General features: G+C 44.3%; 1 protein-coding gene and 1 pseudogene across 4 annotated transcripts in view; both read right to left on the bottom strand.

Moving 5' to 3' along the window:
* Positions 1 to 16817, bottom strand: part of ARHGAP44 (Rho GTPase activating protein 44) — a 191461-nt gene that overhangs the window by 47409 nt on the left and 127235 nt on the right. For all 4 annotated transcript variants that reach the window (XM_027625669.2, XM_027625672.2, XM_027625670.2 and 1 more), the window contains exons 4-6: positions 10929 to 11005; positions 4821 to 4932; positions 2743 to 2819 (exon numbers count right to left, since the gene is read on the bottom strand). In XM_027625669.2, the coding sequence (XP_027481470.1) occupies positions 2743 to 2819; positions 4821 to 4932; positions 10929 to 11005 (266 nt within the window). The remainder of the gene's footprint in view (positions 1 to 2742; positions 2820 to 4820; positions 4933 to 10928; positions 11006 to 16817) is intronic.
* Positions 10301 to 10398, bottom strand: LOC113908345 (annotated as a pseudogene).

The following is a 16817-nucleotide window of genomic DNA, read 5'->3' as shown; positions in this document are numbered from 1 at the left end:
CCCTACCCTTATGACCTGACTTAACCTTAATTACTTCTGAAAGGTCCTATCTCCAGATAGAGTCATATTAGGGGGTTAGAGCTTTAACATGTGAATTTGGGGAGGGAGGATGAAATTTAGTCCACAGCTATTCAGCAGAAGCATAAAGGGTTCTGGACCCAGAAGGGTTGATCTTGAGATACACGCTCAGAAAAATTGAGGCAGACTTTGGGAAGGAACGGGGCTCCTTCTGCAACCATTGCCAAACCAAATCTATCACAGAAAAGACACTGTGTATCATTTGATTCGTTTCAATTCAATTCACGATCTTAAATTCAGCATAAAGCTTGAGTTTTTCCTCCAGCCTCCCTATCTATCATCTTTTATTCAACTTCTAAGCTTCGGTCTTCTCTAGGATATTAAGGCTTGTACGATTGGCTTTCCAAGCAGACAAGCCAGATTTACTCGAATCGAGGCAAATACACACCTTGGATTCAGACCTACTTAAACATTGGATAAAGGAGTTGGATTGACAGTATCCACCCAAGTTGTAGAATTCAAGGTAACTCGGGAACGACAAAAAAGGACTAAAGAGAGGTTTGGTAATCCCGCAAAGAACAGAACCTACAAACTGACCACAGTGGGAGGCAGGGTGGGGCGGGGGTGGGGGGCAGGAAGAACCCACTGTTCCAGAAGAGCAGCTGGTGATCCTTGCTATTCAACGGCATAGCATCTGGTCTTACTCTCACTGCTGTATCTTGGGATGTGGTCCTCATGCTGGATGAAGAGTGAGGGGTTAGGGAAAAGGCAGGAAGTTGGGGTGGGTTGGCTTCTGAAAAGACAAAGGTTGTCAAGGGTCTCGACTGAAGTTTAGAAGCATAAAAATTTGGATGGGGGATGTAGAGATTTCCTGACAATCAGCATGTCTTTACTCTTCGTGTGACTCCCCAGAAGTGGGTCTTGAACGCTGATGTCATGGGCGGCAAGTGGACGTGGTCTGAGGATACGGTAGTCGGTGATGCCAAATCCATACTCCCCACGCAGCCTGCTCAGTCTTCCTCCACAAGCACTAAGGAGAGAGCCTCAGACCTGGGTCGGAAAAACTTTGACAACTTTCCTCCTCTTCCTTCTTAACAGAAGGGGATGAGCTTCGGGATCACAGCCTTCCATAGGCAACAGGATGTAAAATTTAACTGCACTGGCTTTGCTTTTGTCCTGTTCACTTCTGTGTCTACCTGGCATTCACAGCAAAGGGTAGTGCCTTTCGATGGGTGGTAGGGCTCTAACATTTTTTGAACGGATTCATTTTGAAGAAGCGGATCGACTTTTTGCGAGATGCGTGGGTTCAGATGTCCAAAACTGGTCGGGTGGACTGAAGTTTGGGAAACACTAAATTAACGAAAGACATCTTTGTTTCTCTGCTGTACTAACCTGTTCTATTTCTGGTCTTGGGGGGACCGCCCTACACTTCGTATTGGTCCAGATGCAGAATTCTAGGGTCCCAACTAGCACTTGGGAAGCGCTGTGACAAATGTGATCTCAACCGACACTCAACACAACCTCCTCACGTCAACTCATGAACGGTATTACTACCTACGTGCAGGTGATGGAACTGCAACTCTGGAAGGTTGACTGACTTGACCAAGCTCACAGGTCTCGAAAACAGGTGACCTGGATCTCACCACCTCACCTTGGACTCCGGCTTCAGGACCCTATACTACATCTCTCAGTCCGAGTAGATCAGTATTTTCTGGTTTTGTTTCTTTTCCTCAAGAAAATTAAAAAGAGGTACAGAGAGGATTAAAAGTGACCTGCAAAGGACCTCTGGTAGCACCAAAATGTTCCTTCTGTATTAATCTTCAGAAACCTGCATTCCTTCCAGTTGCACAGTTAGGCGCATACACCACTGCGAGAATTAGGAAGCTGTATAGGCACCATCGGGACATATGGCGGTCAGAGTCAATGGCATCTCAGGGCCTCTGGAGACCCCCTGCTCTAAGAGGCACTTTCTGGAGGCTTCTGAGAGATGCTGCAGGAGGAGAGCAACACAGCTAGAATGCTGCTTCCCTCATACTGGCCTCAGGTTCAGAGAATGGCTACAGAAAGGAGAGCTGTACACACTGGCTTTAGGAAAAGGTGGGCAGGTCCCAGAACCAGAAATTTCCCCCTTCTTTAGACACAACACCTCACCCACCCTGCCTCTTTGAGCTCAGCTCCTACTATGTCCCCCTTGGCTCTTACCCCGGCCACGCCGCCTTGGTGCTATACCCTGAACATGGCAGCCTTATCTTCCCCTTACCCTCTGCCTCAGGGCCTTTGCACATGCTGTTCCTGCTGTCATGGACTCAATGTCCTGTGCCCAATCTCTGCATGGCTGCCTCCTTCTCATCATTTAGGTCCCAGATCAAGTGTCATCTCTAAGAAGACTTCTCTGTTTCAGCCTACCTAATGTTGTAGTCTCCCTTTCTCCATCACTCTCCTCTAAAACTGCACCATGCTACCTTCTTCACAGGACTTACAGACTTGTCTAGGGTCTCCGTCTCCCACACTGGGCTACAGCCCCCGTGAGAGCAGGGCCCCCGTATCTCTGACTCACGACACTCACCTCCGGTGCCTGCCACGTCAAGGGTATTAAGAAAAACTTAAGAGAACAAACACACACTCAACAAATGCCTCTACCCACACACCCCTCCCCACCCCCCAAATACAATCACTGTTCCTTTTCCAAGAAGCAAAAAGGAAAGCAAAGAAACCCTTCTGTACCTTGTTCGTGAAGAATCCATGTCCAGCACCAGCTTTGCTAAGTGTTTCCTCTGCTTCTGAATGTTTGGGATTTCCACCTGTGGTTACAGGACAGAGTCAGACTGAAGCTTCAGATGAATTCTTAAGTGGGCTGGAGGGCTCATTTCCAGAGGAAACCCTCAATTCTCTTGCCTGAGCTAACTGCTGCTCTTTCTTCACTGGACACCTGCCAGGCCCTCCATTACCCCAACCCTCTTAGGGGGCTCTGTACTCCTCTGCTCACTTTATTATGCCCGGCCTCACTCTTGCCCCCGCCTCGGCCAGCAAACGTGGGCTCCATCCCAGCTCTGTCCACAGCACAAGGGCCATGCGTGGGGAGAAAAGCAGAACGAGCTGACACACAGACCTAATTCAAAACAGACAGCAGCATGACTAGTCTCAGGAGGCTTGAGATCTGATGGGGGAATGCAATCAGGATGTATTTTTATAGAAATAAAGTAAAACTTTTCCCCCAAATAAATACCCGATAAACATCACCACGGCTCTGTTCAGCTATGACAAGTTCTTCCATAGTGGTTGGTTGTATGTGGATGCTCTTTTTACAGTTTTATTTCTAAAAATATCTCCACTGAACATCCCAGTGTGGGATTTTGGGCCCCGGGGCTCAGCCAAAGAGGGGCAGGAAGTGAGAATTTAAAAGGGAAAACTGACTATATTGAAACCAAAAATCATCTCAGGCCACGGCTTTTATAGAGAAGGGAGAACCGCGAGGAAGGTCTTTGGAGCAGGGGTGAGTAACGTATGGAAGGGAACCGTATCTGATATGGAAGAGAAGAAGTGGCCCTGGGTTCCTCCAAGCACCATAGAGCCCGCAAGCAAAGCTGGAGGGGACTGGGGACATCTGGTTGGTACAAGTGAGTCTCAGCACCCAGGTCAAACGTGTCCCTTGGGTTTACTTCAGGCTTTGCCTGAGACCCCAGGCCACCTTTCCGAAGAGCAAAGGGCCTCTCACATATGCACTTGGCTGGGCAACAGCCTGTAAGAGGATAGCATCTGAGGAGTCTAGAGCTGATCTCTGTCAAACCACCAGATATAGGATTTTCTCCTTGAAAACTTTTAGGCACTCTGGTTAACGATTTGCCCATCCATTCTGTGACAGAAATTGCACCAGAGGATGGGGAGGTGCTGGGGGCAGTCCAGGAAGGAAACCAGGCCTGGTCTAGGGCAATGCCGTCCAATATGGTAGCCTCTAGCTTCCTGTGGCTACAGCGTTTTAAATTCGAATGAACAAAAATTAAATAAAATTTAAAAGGTAGTTCCTCAGTGACACTAAGCACGTTTCAAGAGCTTACTAGCTCCCAGGTGGCTAGTGGCTAGCAAACCGTGCAGACACAGAGCATCTGCAGTTCCACGGGACGGGGCTGGGGCGGTCCTGGATGGCCAATTCAGGGCAACTGGTGGGAAGTCAAGGGCTCAAGGCACATAAAATCCCCAACCATTTCCATTCTTACTTGACACAATTTCACTTGGTTGAAGCTAGCCAAATTGTCACGTGGACATCAAGGTGTCTTTGTACGCAAATGGTTTTATTTGGTATCCTTTAAGATCCAAAGACAAAGGGGATGAAGAGTGCACTTATCGCAACGAGCAATGAGGAAGGTATAGAACTGTTGATTTGCTATATTGTGCACGTGAAACTCACAGAATGCTGTGTGTGAACTACACTGGAATTAAAGTAAGAAATAATAAAATCGAATTAAATGAAAGAGAAGGGATGCATGTACACATAAGGTGCCAATGGCCCTACAGGGAGTCTCCTCCTGAGACTGGGGGCTGCCATTCCTCTTCCGGAAGATGGAAGACGGGTGGAGGGCAGGGTTGGTATAGTGTGCAGGCTCTGGTGGGGAAGGACGTTGGGAGCTAGCTTTGTTCCTGTCCCCACCGGAACACCAGGGGAGAAGAGTGTGGGTGGGAGAGGGGACCAGCAGGCAGCGGGAGGGGCTGCCACGTCGGGGAATCCAGACCAGGCGGACGGGCAGTGATAATTCCTGATGAAGAACAGGGTCACCGGGCAGTGTGGCCTCACGTGTGCGGCTTACCTCGGCCAGCAAAAACAGGGGCTCGATCACGTCTCTCTCCACCTGCAGCTCAAAGTGGATCAGCTCCTGAGCCAGCTTGTCCTCTGTCTCTCCGCAGAGTTTCAGCATCTTCCTGCAACGGGAGGGGAAAGCCATAGGTGTGGATGTAGAGGGCATTCAAATTCTTTTTCCGATCTGCTGCAAATTTCAACTTTCAGGTCGTGGACTTCTCTTTGTTCCTTTTTTAATGGTGTCTTTGATTTGATTTGTCTATTACTTACCTCCATGCTCCGGATGCTACTTGTTAATCTTTTTTTTTTTAAGCATTGGCTATCGACAGTCAACTCTGGAAAATGAGAATTTGGTGATCTTTACATCTGCCCTCCCTGCATTTATTTATATCAGTAGACTTTTGGTATTTGCACTACATTTTGATCCCCTGTGCCATTCAGAGTTTGGCAGGGTAGGATATGGTGATCACTGGTCTTTCCCACACATTTGTCCTCTCTGTAGAGTTAATAATTGTCTTGCTTTGGTTTGCTTGTTTAGTTTTTCTATAGACCTGACTGAACCCCAAATCCTCCACCACTATTTTGTCTAAGATACTGAACCACACTTGATGTGAATGAATTCCATCTTGAATTCGTCTCTCCTGGACCCGCGTCAACCTGGATTGACTTTCCCTTCGATCCCTTGGCACAGCTGTCTTCCTGCACACTTCCTTCCCCATTTCCTGGGATTTTTCTCTCCCTCCGTCCTATGCCAGATAGATCTTATTTCCCATATCCTGTGTCTACCTCTTTCTTAGTCACTCCATTGTAGAGCACACCTTGCTTTAGCTGCCCGAGAAAGAATGTGCAGGAAGCCAATTTTTGAGACCTTGCATGTCATGACCTTCCCCTCTACCCTCACGTTGATTGCTAGGCAGGATACTGAATTCTATGCTGAGCATCATATTCCTTCAGAATTTTGAAGGCACTCCACAGCAATCTCCTTGCTTCCATTGTTGCGTTTGGCAAGTCTGGAAGCATTCAGATTTCTGAGCCTTTCTATGTGACCATTTTTTTTCCTCCAGAAGGTTGTAGAATCTCTGTACTTGTCACTAGTCTTCCCTAGCAGTGAGCCCAGGCACAGGTTCAACTTTTTCTATTGTATCAGGAGCTCAGTGAGCCCTTTCAATATAGGAACTCAGGTCCTTCTGTTCTGGATTACTTTATTACTACTGTTATTCTTGTATTTTAATAATATAAGTTATTCAGGCCTACAACTTACTGGATTGGTCCTCTAATCTTCCAACTTTTCTATTTTTCCTGTCATGGTTGTCTTCTTCTCGTCTCTGAATTTCTTCGACTTTATCTTCCAAACTTGCCACTGAAAATGTACTCTTTGTTTCCATGAGCTTGCTCTCGACTTCAGAGTATTTCTTTCCCATAGCATTTTTTTATTGACATCCTGGGTTTTTTAATTCTTTCTTTTTTCATTGAGATATAATTGAAAAACATACTGACTTTCATTCATGGACGCATTATTTTCTCTTAGCACTTGACAATGTAAGCAATGTGTTTTCCTGAAATCTCCTTTCCATGCAGTATCTATTTCTTCCGAGTTATATTTTCTCCTCCCCTACTGTTTTGGTATGTAGGCTGCAGGTTAGACTTCCTTCAAAGTCTGGTGAGCTTGGACGCCTGTCTATATTTAAGAGTGGGGACTCAACAGCTTGGAGTATGTGAGTAAAGCTCATCGGCTGCAAGCTTATCTATAGGATGGCTGAGCTGGGTCATTTGTTCAAGCATCGCCCCCTCCAATATCTTTGAGTCTTTAGTTCATTCCTGTTGGGCCGGTCACATTTGCCAGAGAAGGCTCTTCTTGCTTTCCTGCCTACAGAGGAAAGACCTGGGGGTCGCATGGGTGGGGGGGAGAGAGATGCAGAATCTCAGCCTCCAGTAGGCATTAGTCACTTTAATGTGTGATACCCTTACATGGTGTCCACAGCCTGGGGACACTCTGCTTTATACCCTCCAGAGAATAAAGCTCCAGACTCTTCTGCTGGGGCTGGAGGTGAGGAGATGAGGGTCTCCCAGAGCTGTGGATAAGGGCTGGGTGTGAGCCACCCAAGTGAAAATAAGCTAGCTTTCAACACACACTCATAACTTGGATCACCTCCCAGTCCCAAAGACCCACTCACCATTCTAGAGATCCCTGGGGCCACCACGCCTGAGCCTGCAAGCATTTCAGGATGTAAATGACATTGGCTGTCTGTATATCCTACTTCTGGCTCCAGAGTTCACTTTCTGAGACCTGTCCAGTGAGTTATCAATCCATTCTAAGCTTCACAGCTCACAAAATTTTGTTTCCTCTCCTGTTTTTCATGCCTTTCTGGGTTCATGTCTTTTAATAATAAAAAAAAAAAAAAATCCCTTCATCATAGTGGATTTGGGAAGGGAACGAAAGTCGATGTTTGTGCTCAGTCTGTCATTTTTACCTGGGTGTCCTTCATCCCTTCACCTCCAACCTTCCTGTGTCCCTGTGCTTCAGGCGAATCTCAGAATTAGCGTGCATGTCAAACAATGAATCATGGAACACTACATCAAAAACTAACGATGTAATGTATGGTGATTAACAATAAAAATTAAAAAAAAAAAGAGCGTGCATGTTTCTCCACCTGTGATGCTCTGTATTATGAGCTGTCGAGTTTATTCCATCTTTTATGACTGCAGATAAAAAGCTCTTAACTTATACCTTTACTTTGTTTTCTCTTTCCTTGCTTTTTGCTCTTTTAGTCCCTTCTAGGGTGTTTTTTTTTTTTTCCCTATTTTATTTACTTCCCTTTTCATCCTGTTACTAATTTCGAAGTGCCACATTCTATTCCTCTTGGGGTTCCTCTTGCTTTTCTAACACACACACCTTACACAAAAATGCAACACCTTATCTTTCAAAGAGTTAAAGACCTTGAAACACTGATCACCTTCCCAATGTTCCATGCTATTATTTTCTGGTATTTTTGTTTCACTTTGCTTTACACCCTCCCCCAACACACACAAATTAACGTTTTAATTCAATGCTTATTTGTATTTCTTTACACCAAAAGGTAACAGAATATGCCATCCCCAAAATGCCGCTTGGGCATAAGGACTATTTTGAGCTGAAGACAATCGAGAAGCAGATACAGAAGAGATCTCTGCCCTCCCCCTATTTGCCCTAAGAGCAGGACATGGACTGTAAAGCTGTCATCATCCCCTCCCTACCTGGAAGGACAGAAGTCAATCACCAAACACAACTCCAGAGCCTTATCAGCCAGACATGAACCCAGAAATGCACCACAGGAACCTACATATAAACCTGACTAATAAGCCTTATCTTCCATTTGCTCCCCCATATACCTGCCACCCTAGGAATTCACATTTCTTCTCCTTTGCCTTGTCACTTCCCTAAAAATTGTTGTTCTTTTGTAAAAAGTGCTACCTAAGCCCGAGTTCGAACCTGCCTTTGAGTTACTCATCACCGAGTTCTGCCGTGTATGCACTGCACCTGTTAATAAAATGTGCATGCTTTCCTCTGTTGATCAATTTAATTTGCAGGGCCCCACTCAAGGAACCTCAGACAGGTAGAGAGAAAGAGAATTTCCAGCCCCTGTACGGCGCTCACTCAATTTTTTATGCTATCTGGCTACTTGCATGTCATTCCTTCCTTCTGCATGTAACCTGTTTCACACACCTTAACTAGTTCTTACAGTGAGAATATGCGAGTAGTAATTTTTCCTAAATCTTTGCCTGCACTATCTTTATTTTCCCTTTATTCTTACATAATGGTTAAGTTCATCATAGAATCTAGGTTTCTTATATTTTCACTCAATACTTGAAGGGATTCCTCCATTACTGCCTCACATTTATTTTGGTTGATGAATAAGTAGTCTGCTATCAACTGAATTACTCTTTCTCTTTTAAAAGATTGACTGATTGAGAGAGAGAGTTTGAGGGAGCGAGCAGGAGGGGCAGAGGGAGAGGGAGAGAGAATTCTAAGCAGACTCCCCGCTGAGCACAGAGCCCAAAGCAGGGCTCGATCTCATGACCCTGAGATCATGACCTGAGCCGAAATCAAGAGTTGGATGCTCAACTGACTGAGTCACCCAGGCGCCCCTTGAATTGCTCTTTTACATGCAATCATCTTTTCCTCTGCCTGATTTTAAATTTCTCTTTTTTTCTTGTTAATAATCTGTAGTCTTCCTATCGTGCATCCAGGGATAGATTTCTTTCTGTTGACCTCAGTTAGCATATTTTGTGCTTCTTCAATCTAAAGATTTAGGGTTGTTTGTTTGTTTGTTTTTTTAAATCTAGAAAATAAAAGTTCCACTGTAATTTCCCCTTGTCCTCATTCTCTTCTTGGGGAACAGCTCCCAGACACAGGTCTGCTTTCTATCATCCATACTTGTCCATTTCCAAATGCCACCTCCCCATCTCTTGTGAATCACTGCTCGTTCTCGGTGGCAACTTCCCATCTGTTTGCAAGCTCACCAATTCTTTATTGGTGTGCAATTTCAGTTTATCTCAAGTGTTTTGTTTTTTTTTTAATTCCCTATGCTGCACCTTCCATCCCCTTGACTTGTTTCATAGCTGGAATCCTGAACTTCCCACTCCGCTCCCCCCATTTTGCCCACCCCCCCATGCCCCTCCCCTCTGGCCACCATCAGTTTGTTCTCTGTATTCATAGGTCTGTTTCTGTTTTTGTTTGTTTGTTCATTTGTTTTTCTGAGTCCAGGTATAAGTGAAATCATATGGTATTCGTCTTTCTCTGTCTCATTTCACTTAGCATAATACCTGCTGGGTCCATCTTTACGGTCACAAGTGACAAGATCTCATTCTTTTTTATGGCTGAGTACTATTCCATTATATATAAATACTCTTATACACAGACACACTCATGCACCCCACATCTTCTTTGTCCATTCATTTTATCAATAAATGGACACCGGGGCTACTTCTGTGTCTTTGCTATAATAAATAATGCTGCAATAGAAACACAGGAGTGCATATACGCTTTTGAATTAGTGTTTTTGTCTTCTTTGAGTAAATACCCAGTAATGCAATTGCTGGATCATATGGTTAAGCCTATTTTTAACTTTCTGAGGAACCCCCATACTGTTTCCCACAGTGGCTGCATCAGTCTGCATTCCCACCAACAGGGCACGAGGGTTCCTTTTTCTCTGAATCCTCGCCAAGAGCTTGTCTCATGGCTTTAAATTATAGTAAGTATGATTTGAATTTTAAAAAGATCTATTTGGTTTTTCTTTAATTCAGTCTATTCCTTTTTTCCTTCCATATCATTTGGTTCTTTGGTCAAGGACGATTTTGTCTTTTAAATTGAAGTCTATAATGGACATATAACATTTGTTTTAGGTGTACAATGGAAGGATTCAACATTTGCATATACTGTGAAATGAGCATCACGGTACGTCTAGTTAACGTGTCACCATAGATAGTTACAACACGAATTTTTTTTTTCCTTAAAATATGGAGTGTTTCACACATTGGCCTGTCACCCATGCTCAGGGGCCATACTAATGTCTACTGTTCCAATTTTAGCATATGTGCTGCTAAAGCGCGCATTGTCCTTAATTTTTAAGCTTCATTTTAAGCATAACTCTTTCATACATATCGATATCTATTACTTCCTATTTTCTTTCATATTACCGCATTATTTTTAGTTCTCTCCGCTTCTCCTGCTGATCGCGCCTTGCTGATCCTCCCTCAGGACGATTCTATTTTTAGTTTGTTTTTATTGTGAGCTCAAACTCAGCCTGGGTTGTTCTGGGAATCCTATAATTTTTGACATCTGACATGGAGAGGTTTCCCATTTATTTCGGCTGGAGCCCTGGGGATTTCATTTGTCCTTCAACCATTCATTGTGTTTATTATGCTAATTTCTCCCCCCGGGGGAGTTGCCTCCCCGCACAGCCAATATGACTTGAGCCTGGGGTTTTGATTTTTCTCACCAGCAAACCTTTTCTTCTTCCCACCCCAGTCCCAACTAGTCTTCAAGGGTCCTCAGTGCATCCCTGAGAATTTCTGGCCCACTTCTCAGGGATGGGAGCTTACCTAGACTCGATGCAATCCCACACATGGTGTCACCTACCCGAGAAGTGTGTCATCTCCCAGGATAGCTGACCCCTCCATCAAACACTGAGCCAGTGTTGTCAAAGGCAACTTTTTCTGAAAAGGAAAAAAAAACAAAAAACAAAAAAACCTGTTGTAATGAAAATTACTTCAACAGCCACTGCCTACTCTGAAACAGCAAAAAGTCAAATACTGCCTAGGTACTGTATTAGCTAAGACAAAAATGGACTTTAAAGTATGTTTAAAACCTAAACATTCATGGCATACAGGACAGATTAGATTCAGAGGTCAAAATTCAGAAAATAAAAACCGAATTAAATGTGCCAATCTGGAAAATTAGCCCAAGGTTTACAGGCTGCATTTTTTTTTATGTTAATCACCATGCATTATATCATTAGTTTTTGATGTCGTGTTCCATGATTCATTGTTTGTGCATAACACCCAGGGCTCCACGCAGAACGTGCCCTCTTTAATAAATAAAATCTTAAAAAAAAAAAATCAATAAATGAGGCAGCTCATGGTCCAGAAAGAGAGAGAAGTGTTCACATACAATAACAATGCAAAGAAAATAAGCATAAAAATAAAGGCACGCTCTAAGGAAGACAGAAAATGGCTGACGAGCACTAGAAAAGACACTAAACATCATGAGTCACGAAGAAAGTCCGAAGAAAATCCAAATCAAAGCCACCGTGAGTTACCACCTCACACCCACGAGGATGGCAAGAGGAGTAATAATAATAATCAGAAAATAAGCATTGGTGAGCCCGAGGAGTGTTGGTGAGCCTGTGTGGAACCTTCGTGCCGTACAGGTGTAAACATAAAACGGGGCAGCACTGTGCTGAAGTTTGGCAGTATTTCAGTAAATTAAACAAAATTACCAAATGGCCTGGCAAGGCTACTCAATGCCATGCAAAAGAACTGAAGACAGACTGTCAAACAAAAACCCATGCATGCACGTGAACAGCAGCACCATTCACAACAGCCCAAAGGTGCAAAGAGCTCCAGTGTCCGTCAACTGACGAATGGATGGATTACGAGTGGTATATGCGTATGGTGGAATATTATTCGGCCGTAAAAAGTAACGAATGGCTGACACATACTAGGACATGAATGAACCTTGAAAACATCATGCTCAATAAGCCAGACACACAAGGCATTGATCAGATGATTCGATTTACAGGAAATATCCAAAAGAGGCAAATCCACACTACTGTAGCATGGCCCATTCCCTCCTTGCTAAGCACCAAGCCCTCTCCTCACTGAGCTGAAACCACAATGCTACATGGATAAGCTCTTCAACTGGAAAGCAACTGGACTGCACGCAGTCCAGAGCCTCCTCTGTTATTACACAGAGATCTTCAGCTACTCTCGTGAAACTTATATTCTACATGCAGGGAAACAAAAAATAAACATGCAAACTGTAACGGGGATCATTTCAAATAGTTGGAAGTGGTATGGACAACAGAAATCAGGACAATGGGGAGTGGGCTGTGGCGGGGCATGGAGCCCCGACACGGGAAGACCTCTCAGAGGGGGTGGCATTTAAGATGCAACTCAAGTGGGAGAGAGTCAGCCATGCCTCAAAAAGATTTGAGAAAGAACAGTCCAGGTAGAGGGAACTGCAAGTGCAAAGGCCCTGAGGTAGAACTAACATGGCTGGCTTGAGGTCCCTGCTTTGAACACCCCCAGGAGATCCACATGCTCTAAGGTATCTCCAGGGAAGACACGGGCAGGTAGGTCAGCCCCCCAGAGTGACGTGGAAATTCATGCCGTTCCTGAGGTAAATCCTGGTAGAGAGTCCAAGACACCTGTGTGGATAAGGTCCTTCAGTGGGTCTAAAATATATACCCCTCCCTGTGCTTAGACATGTCCCCTCCAGTGAAGTCAGACGCCTTTCACTGAAGGGATAAACTCATTACTCATCACTTCAAATAAAATGGGACATTCTCCTTGGTAAAAACTAGACCACGCAACTCAGTATTAATGTATCCAAATTTAAACGTCACTTTCTAGTTGTCCTACAAAGGTATTATGTACACATTTCTGGAGACTTAATTAAAGGTGCAGTAAACAGTGTTATGAGAGTGGGTACTCCCACATCACCTTTTAAAGAAAGTTATTTAAAGCACATTTTTAAAAAAGTCTCTAAAGTGGTTAAAAATGAAAAGAGTTAGGCAGGTATGAATATATGCTCACAGAGGCACCATGACTTAAGGTATTAGTTCTTAATCAGGAGTGATTCTGCCTTCTTGGGAACTTTGGCAATGTATGGAGATATTTTCACTTCCCACAACATGGGAAACACCACTGGCATCTAATGGAGAGAAGCCAGGGATGCTGCTAAACATCCTACTATGCAGAGGACAGTCTCCCCAAAATAAAGAACTACCTAGACCAAAATATCAAGAGTGCTGAGGCTGAGACACGGTTTAAGGAGAAAGGTCTTCAATATGTAAATTCCTAAAATAGTCCAATAACAAACCAGAGAAGATGCTCTGCCTTGACTGTCAGGTAGAACAATCCCGGTATGGGTTAGCTCACACAGAAAGACCACTTTGGTTTGTGCTGAGCATCCCGAGTCCCATGACTCCTGCCTTTGGGGCAGGACCTCAGCTATCCAGAATCCTTCTTTAAAATTTGACAATGAAACAAAGTAAGAAAGACCATGCCTAGAACAGACTGAAGGGGACCTCCAATAGCCTCGAAATTGACATCCTTTGGGGAAATGTATCTACTGGTTGATGACTTGAGTTTCTCTAATATGGACAAAGATGAGCTCAATTAGTCCTACCAGTGGAGCAAGCAGGAAACTGGGCCTGTGGGTGGCTAAAGGCAGGAGGGCCATGATCAAGGGAACAAAAACAGCCGCTGAGGACCGCGAGGCTAGCCAGTGTTGGAGAAGGATGGTGGGCACAGCCAAGTGTCTGTTCTGCACAATCCACACTAGAAAAAGCAGCCTGAAGTGCAGGACTTTATTATTTTCCACTTATTATTATTATCTTCCACTCATTTCATCACTTAACACCCTCACTAATGACTCTGAGAGGCTTTCAGGTGGCAAAGACAGTAGCATCCAGTGACACATTATCACAAAGTGAGAGTTATTCCTGTTTCGATGGTCTTTTAATCCATAATATTTTAACATGGAGAATAACCTTTCTCTCTCTTGCTCTTTGTTCTATCTAGCTAGCTAGCTACGTGTTGGAGGAGGTCTCTGAGAGCATGTGACTGCTGACTGACCCGTGAGCTGGACCCAGGCAATCAGAGGTTCCTTGCCCCACTCCTACCCTGTCTTGCCCAAGCTAGAAGCTGCCCTAAGGACGCAGTCCTGGGAAAGTAAGGTGCTGTTGAGACCATCGGGACATATATGTGACCGAACCCAGTGACGGTCTCTTTATGAACTTTTAAGATTTGGCAGGTGGGTGTGGGAATCAATTAGTGTTGTGACCACCCAAGACGAACTTCATGTATAAGCTCCCTTGCTGCTTAAACCTGCCACCTACCAAACCTGGAGCAGTCTCTTTCTGTGGTCTCTCTTTGCCCTCTGTGTCCAAGAGCCAGTTTGCGAGCCAACACTCTAACAGATTAATTTTGAACCAGTAAATACATGCGCATGGCACAAAACTCAAAAGTCACTAGAAAGTTTACAGCAGCAAGTGTCCCTCCCATCCTTGACTCTTGGACACCTAGCGCCCTTCACCAGACACCATGACAGTGATAAGTCTTTTGTACATCCTTCCATAAACACTAAGTGGATCCAATTATACGTTATGTGTGTATCTATTTTTAGTGGATGCTTTTCCCCTGCAAATGTTAGCATACTATACCCACCACTCTGAGCCTTCCTTTCCTTTTTGTGTACAAATACCTCTTCGGTCATTTCCCATCATGACACACTGAGCTGTTCCATTCTTCCTCTTCTTTTTTTTTAACGGCTACATAGATCACAGAATGAAGAGGAGAAAATTTATTTTAAGAAGTCCTCCACTGGATGGTGTAACTGTCACAACCCAGGGCCTGTGTTCATGGCACAGGTGACTCTCAGGAGGAAGAATCCCCTCTAGGAGGGAGGCTGCGGGGGAATTTGTGTGTGGACTTCCAAGGGCAGGGGTGAAGGGTGTTAATTGGGCAAAACCTTGGTGGAAATTAATGATTTGTTTTTATTTGTATAGATGCTTTTGAGATCGATGAGTGAGAAGGAAGCCACTAAGCAAAAAGAGGAAGGAAGAAATGAATCAAGGCTGTATACCTTCATGTCAAAAAGGGGATAGTGACAGTGTATAATCAAAGATGGCAAAAGAGAAGTTAATGAACTGTAATCTACAACAGACTACAAATTAGTTCTCTTTCTAAAGAGATTCTCTGAGATGAAGGAAAACTTGAGGGTTCGGTGGATGGCACATTACTGAACCTCATGACTGTCTATAACTGAGGTAATATCTGCTTTCTCCTCCCGCCCACCCCCAGTCTGCTCACCCCCACCTTCATGGATAAGGACACTGAGTCTCTTCATGTAAAGGATATAAGGAAGGATTAAACTGCCCAGTGATTTACAGAAGCAGCTGAAATTGGTCTCCCTCTATGAACAAGGATCTAGGCTGAGGCCACCCGATGCTCAGGGACATATGAATGCCTGGGTAAAAAGACCTTACTTACCAACCTTCATCCCAGCCAGCGATCTTTCAGATCAAAAAGAAGGTATTAAAATAATCTTTCCCCTGATTCTAGAGTACCAAAAGAACCTGAAGAATTAAGGTTAGGAAAGACAGAATGTTCCAGGGTTTGGAAGTTGACGATCTAACTTTTCTGAGATGACTCTTCTCTCTAAAATAACTCGGGCACAAGCAACAGAGTTTGTAGGTTGACTCAGAGACAAAAAGTCTAATCCTAATAGCCACTCTTTTCCCAAACACGCAGACACCCCCACCCACCCTCTAATTCTGAAAACTGCTATCCACTCTCCTCTAATTCCAAGACCAGGCAAGGAGCTCTCCTGGGGTTCACTCCCCAAAAGATACAGCCCAGATGTACTGCTCAGGGTCAGGAGTTCCCGATGATCATTTCAGCAGAACAGCAGGGCCATGATAATGGCAGCAAGTTCTACGTCTTTTTTTTTTTATTTTTTTATTGTTATGTTAATCACCATACATTACATCATTAGTTTTTGATGTAGTGTTCCATGATTCATTGTTTGTGCATAACACCCAGTGCTCCACGCAGAATGTGCCCTCTTTAATACCCATCACCAGGCTAACCCAACCCCCACCCTCCTCCCCTCTAGAACCCTCAGTTTGTTTTTCAGAGTCCATCTTCTCTCATGGTTTGTCTCCCCCTCCGAATTACTCCCCTTCATTTTTCCCTGCCTGCTATCTTCTTCTTTTTCTTTTTTCTTAACATATGTTGCATTATTTGTTTCAAAAGTACAGATCTGTGATTCAACAGTCTTGCACAATTCACAACACTCACCATATCACATACCCTCCCCAATGTCTATCACACAGCCACCCCATCCCTCCCACCCCCACCACTCATCAACACTCAGTTTTTTCCCTGAGATTAAGAATTTCTCATATCAGAAAGGGGAACCCTCCTACACTGTTGGTGGGAATGCAAGCTGGTGCAACCCCTCTGGAAAACAGTATGGAGGTTCCTCAAACAGTTGAAATTAGAGCTACCATATGATCCAGCAATTGCACTACTGGGTATTTACCCCAAAGATACAAATGTAGGGACCCGAAGGGGTACGTGCATCCCAATGTTTATAGCAGCAATGTCCACAATAGCCAAACTGTGGAAAGAGCCAAGATGTCCATCGACAGATGAATGGATAAAGAAGATGTGGTATATATACACAATGGAATATTATGCAGCCATCAAAAGGAACGAGATCTTGCCATTTGCAACGACG

The sequence above is a fragment of the Zalophus californianus genome, chromosome 16 (genome assembly GCF_009762305.2).
Source record: "Zalophus californianus isolate mZalCal1 chromosome 16, mZalCal1.pri.v2, whole genome shotgun sequence".
NCBI lineage: Eukaryota > Metazoa > Chordata > Mammalia > Carnivora > Otariidae > Zalophus > Zalophus californianus.
Note: the sequence above shows the minus strand (reverse complement) of the source record. Positions and strands in the feature narration are given on the sequence as shown.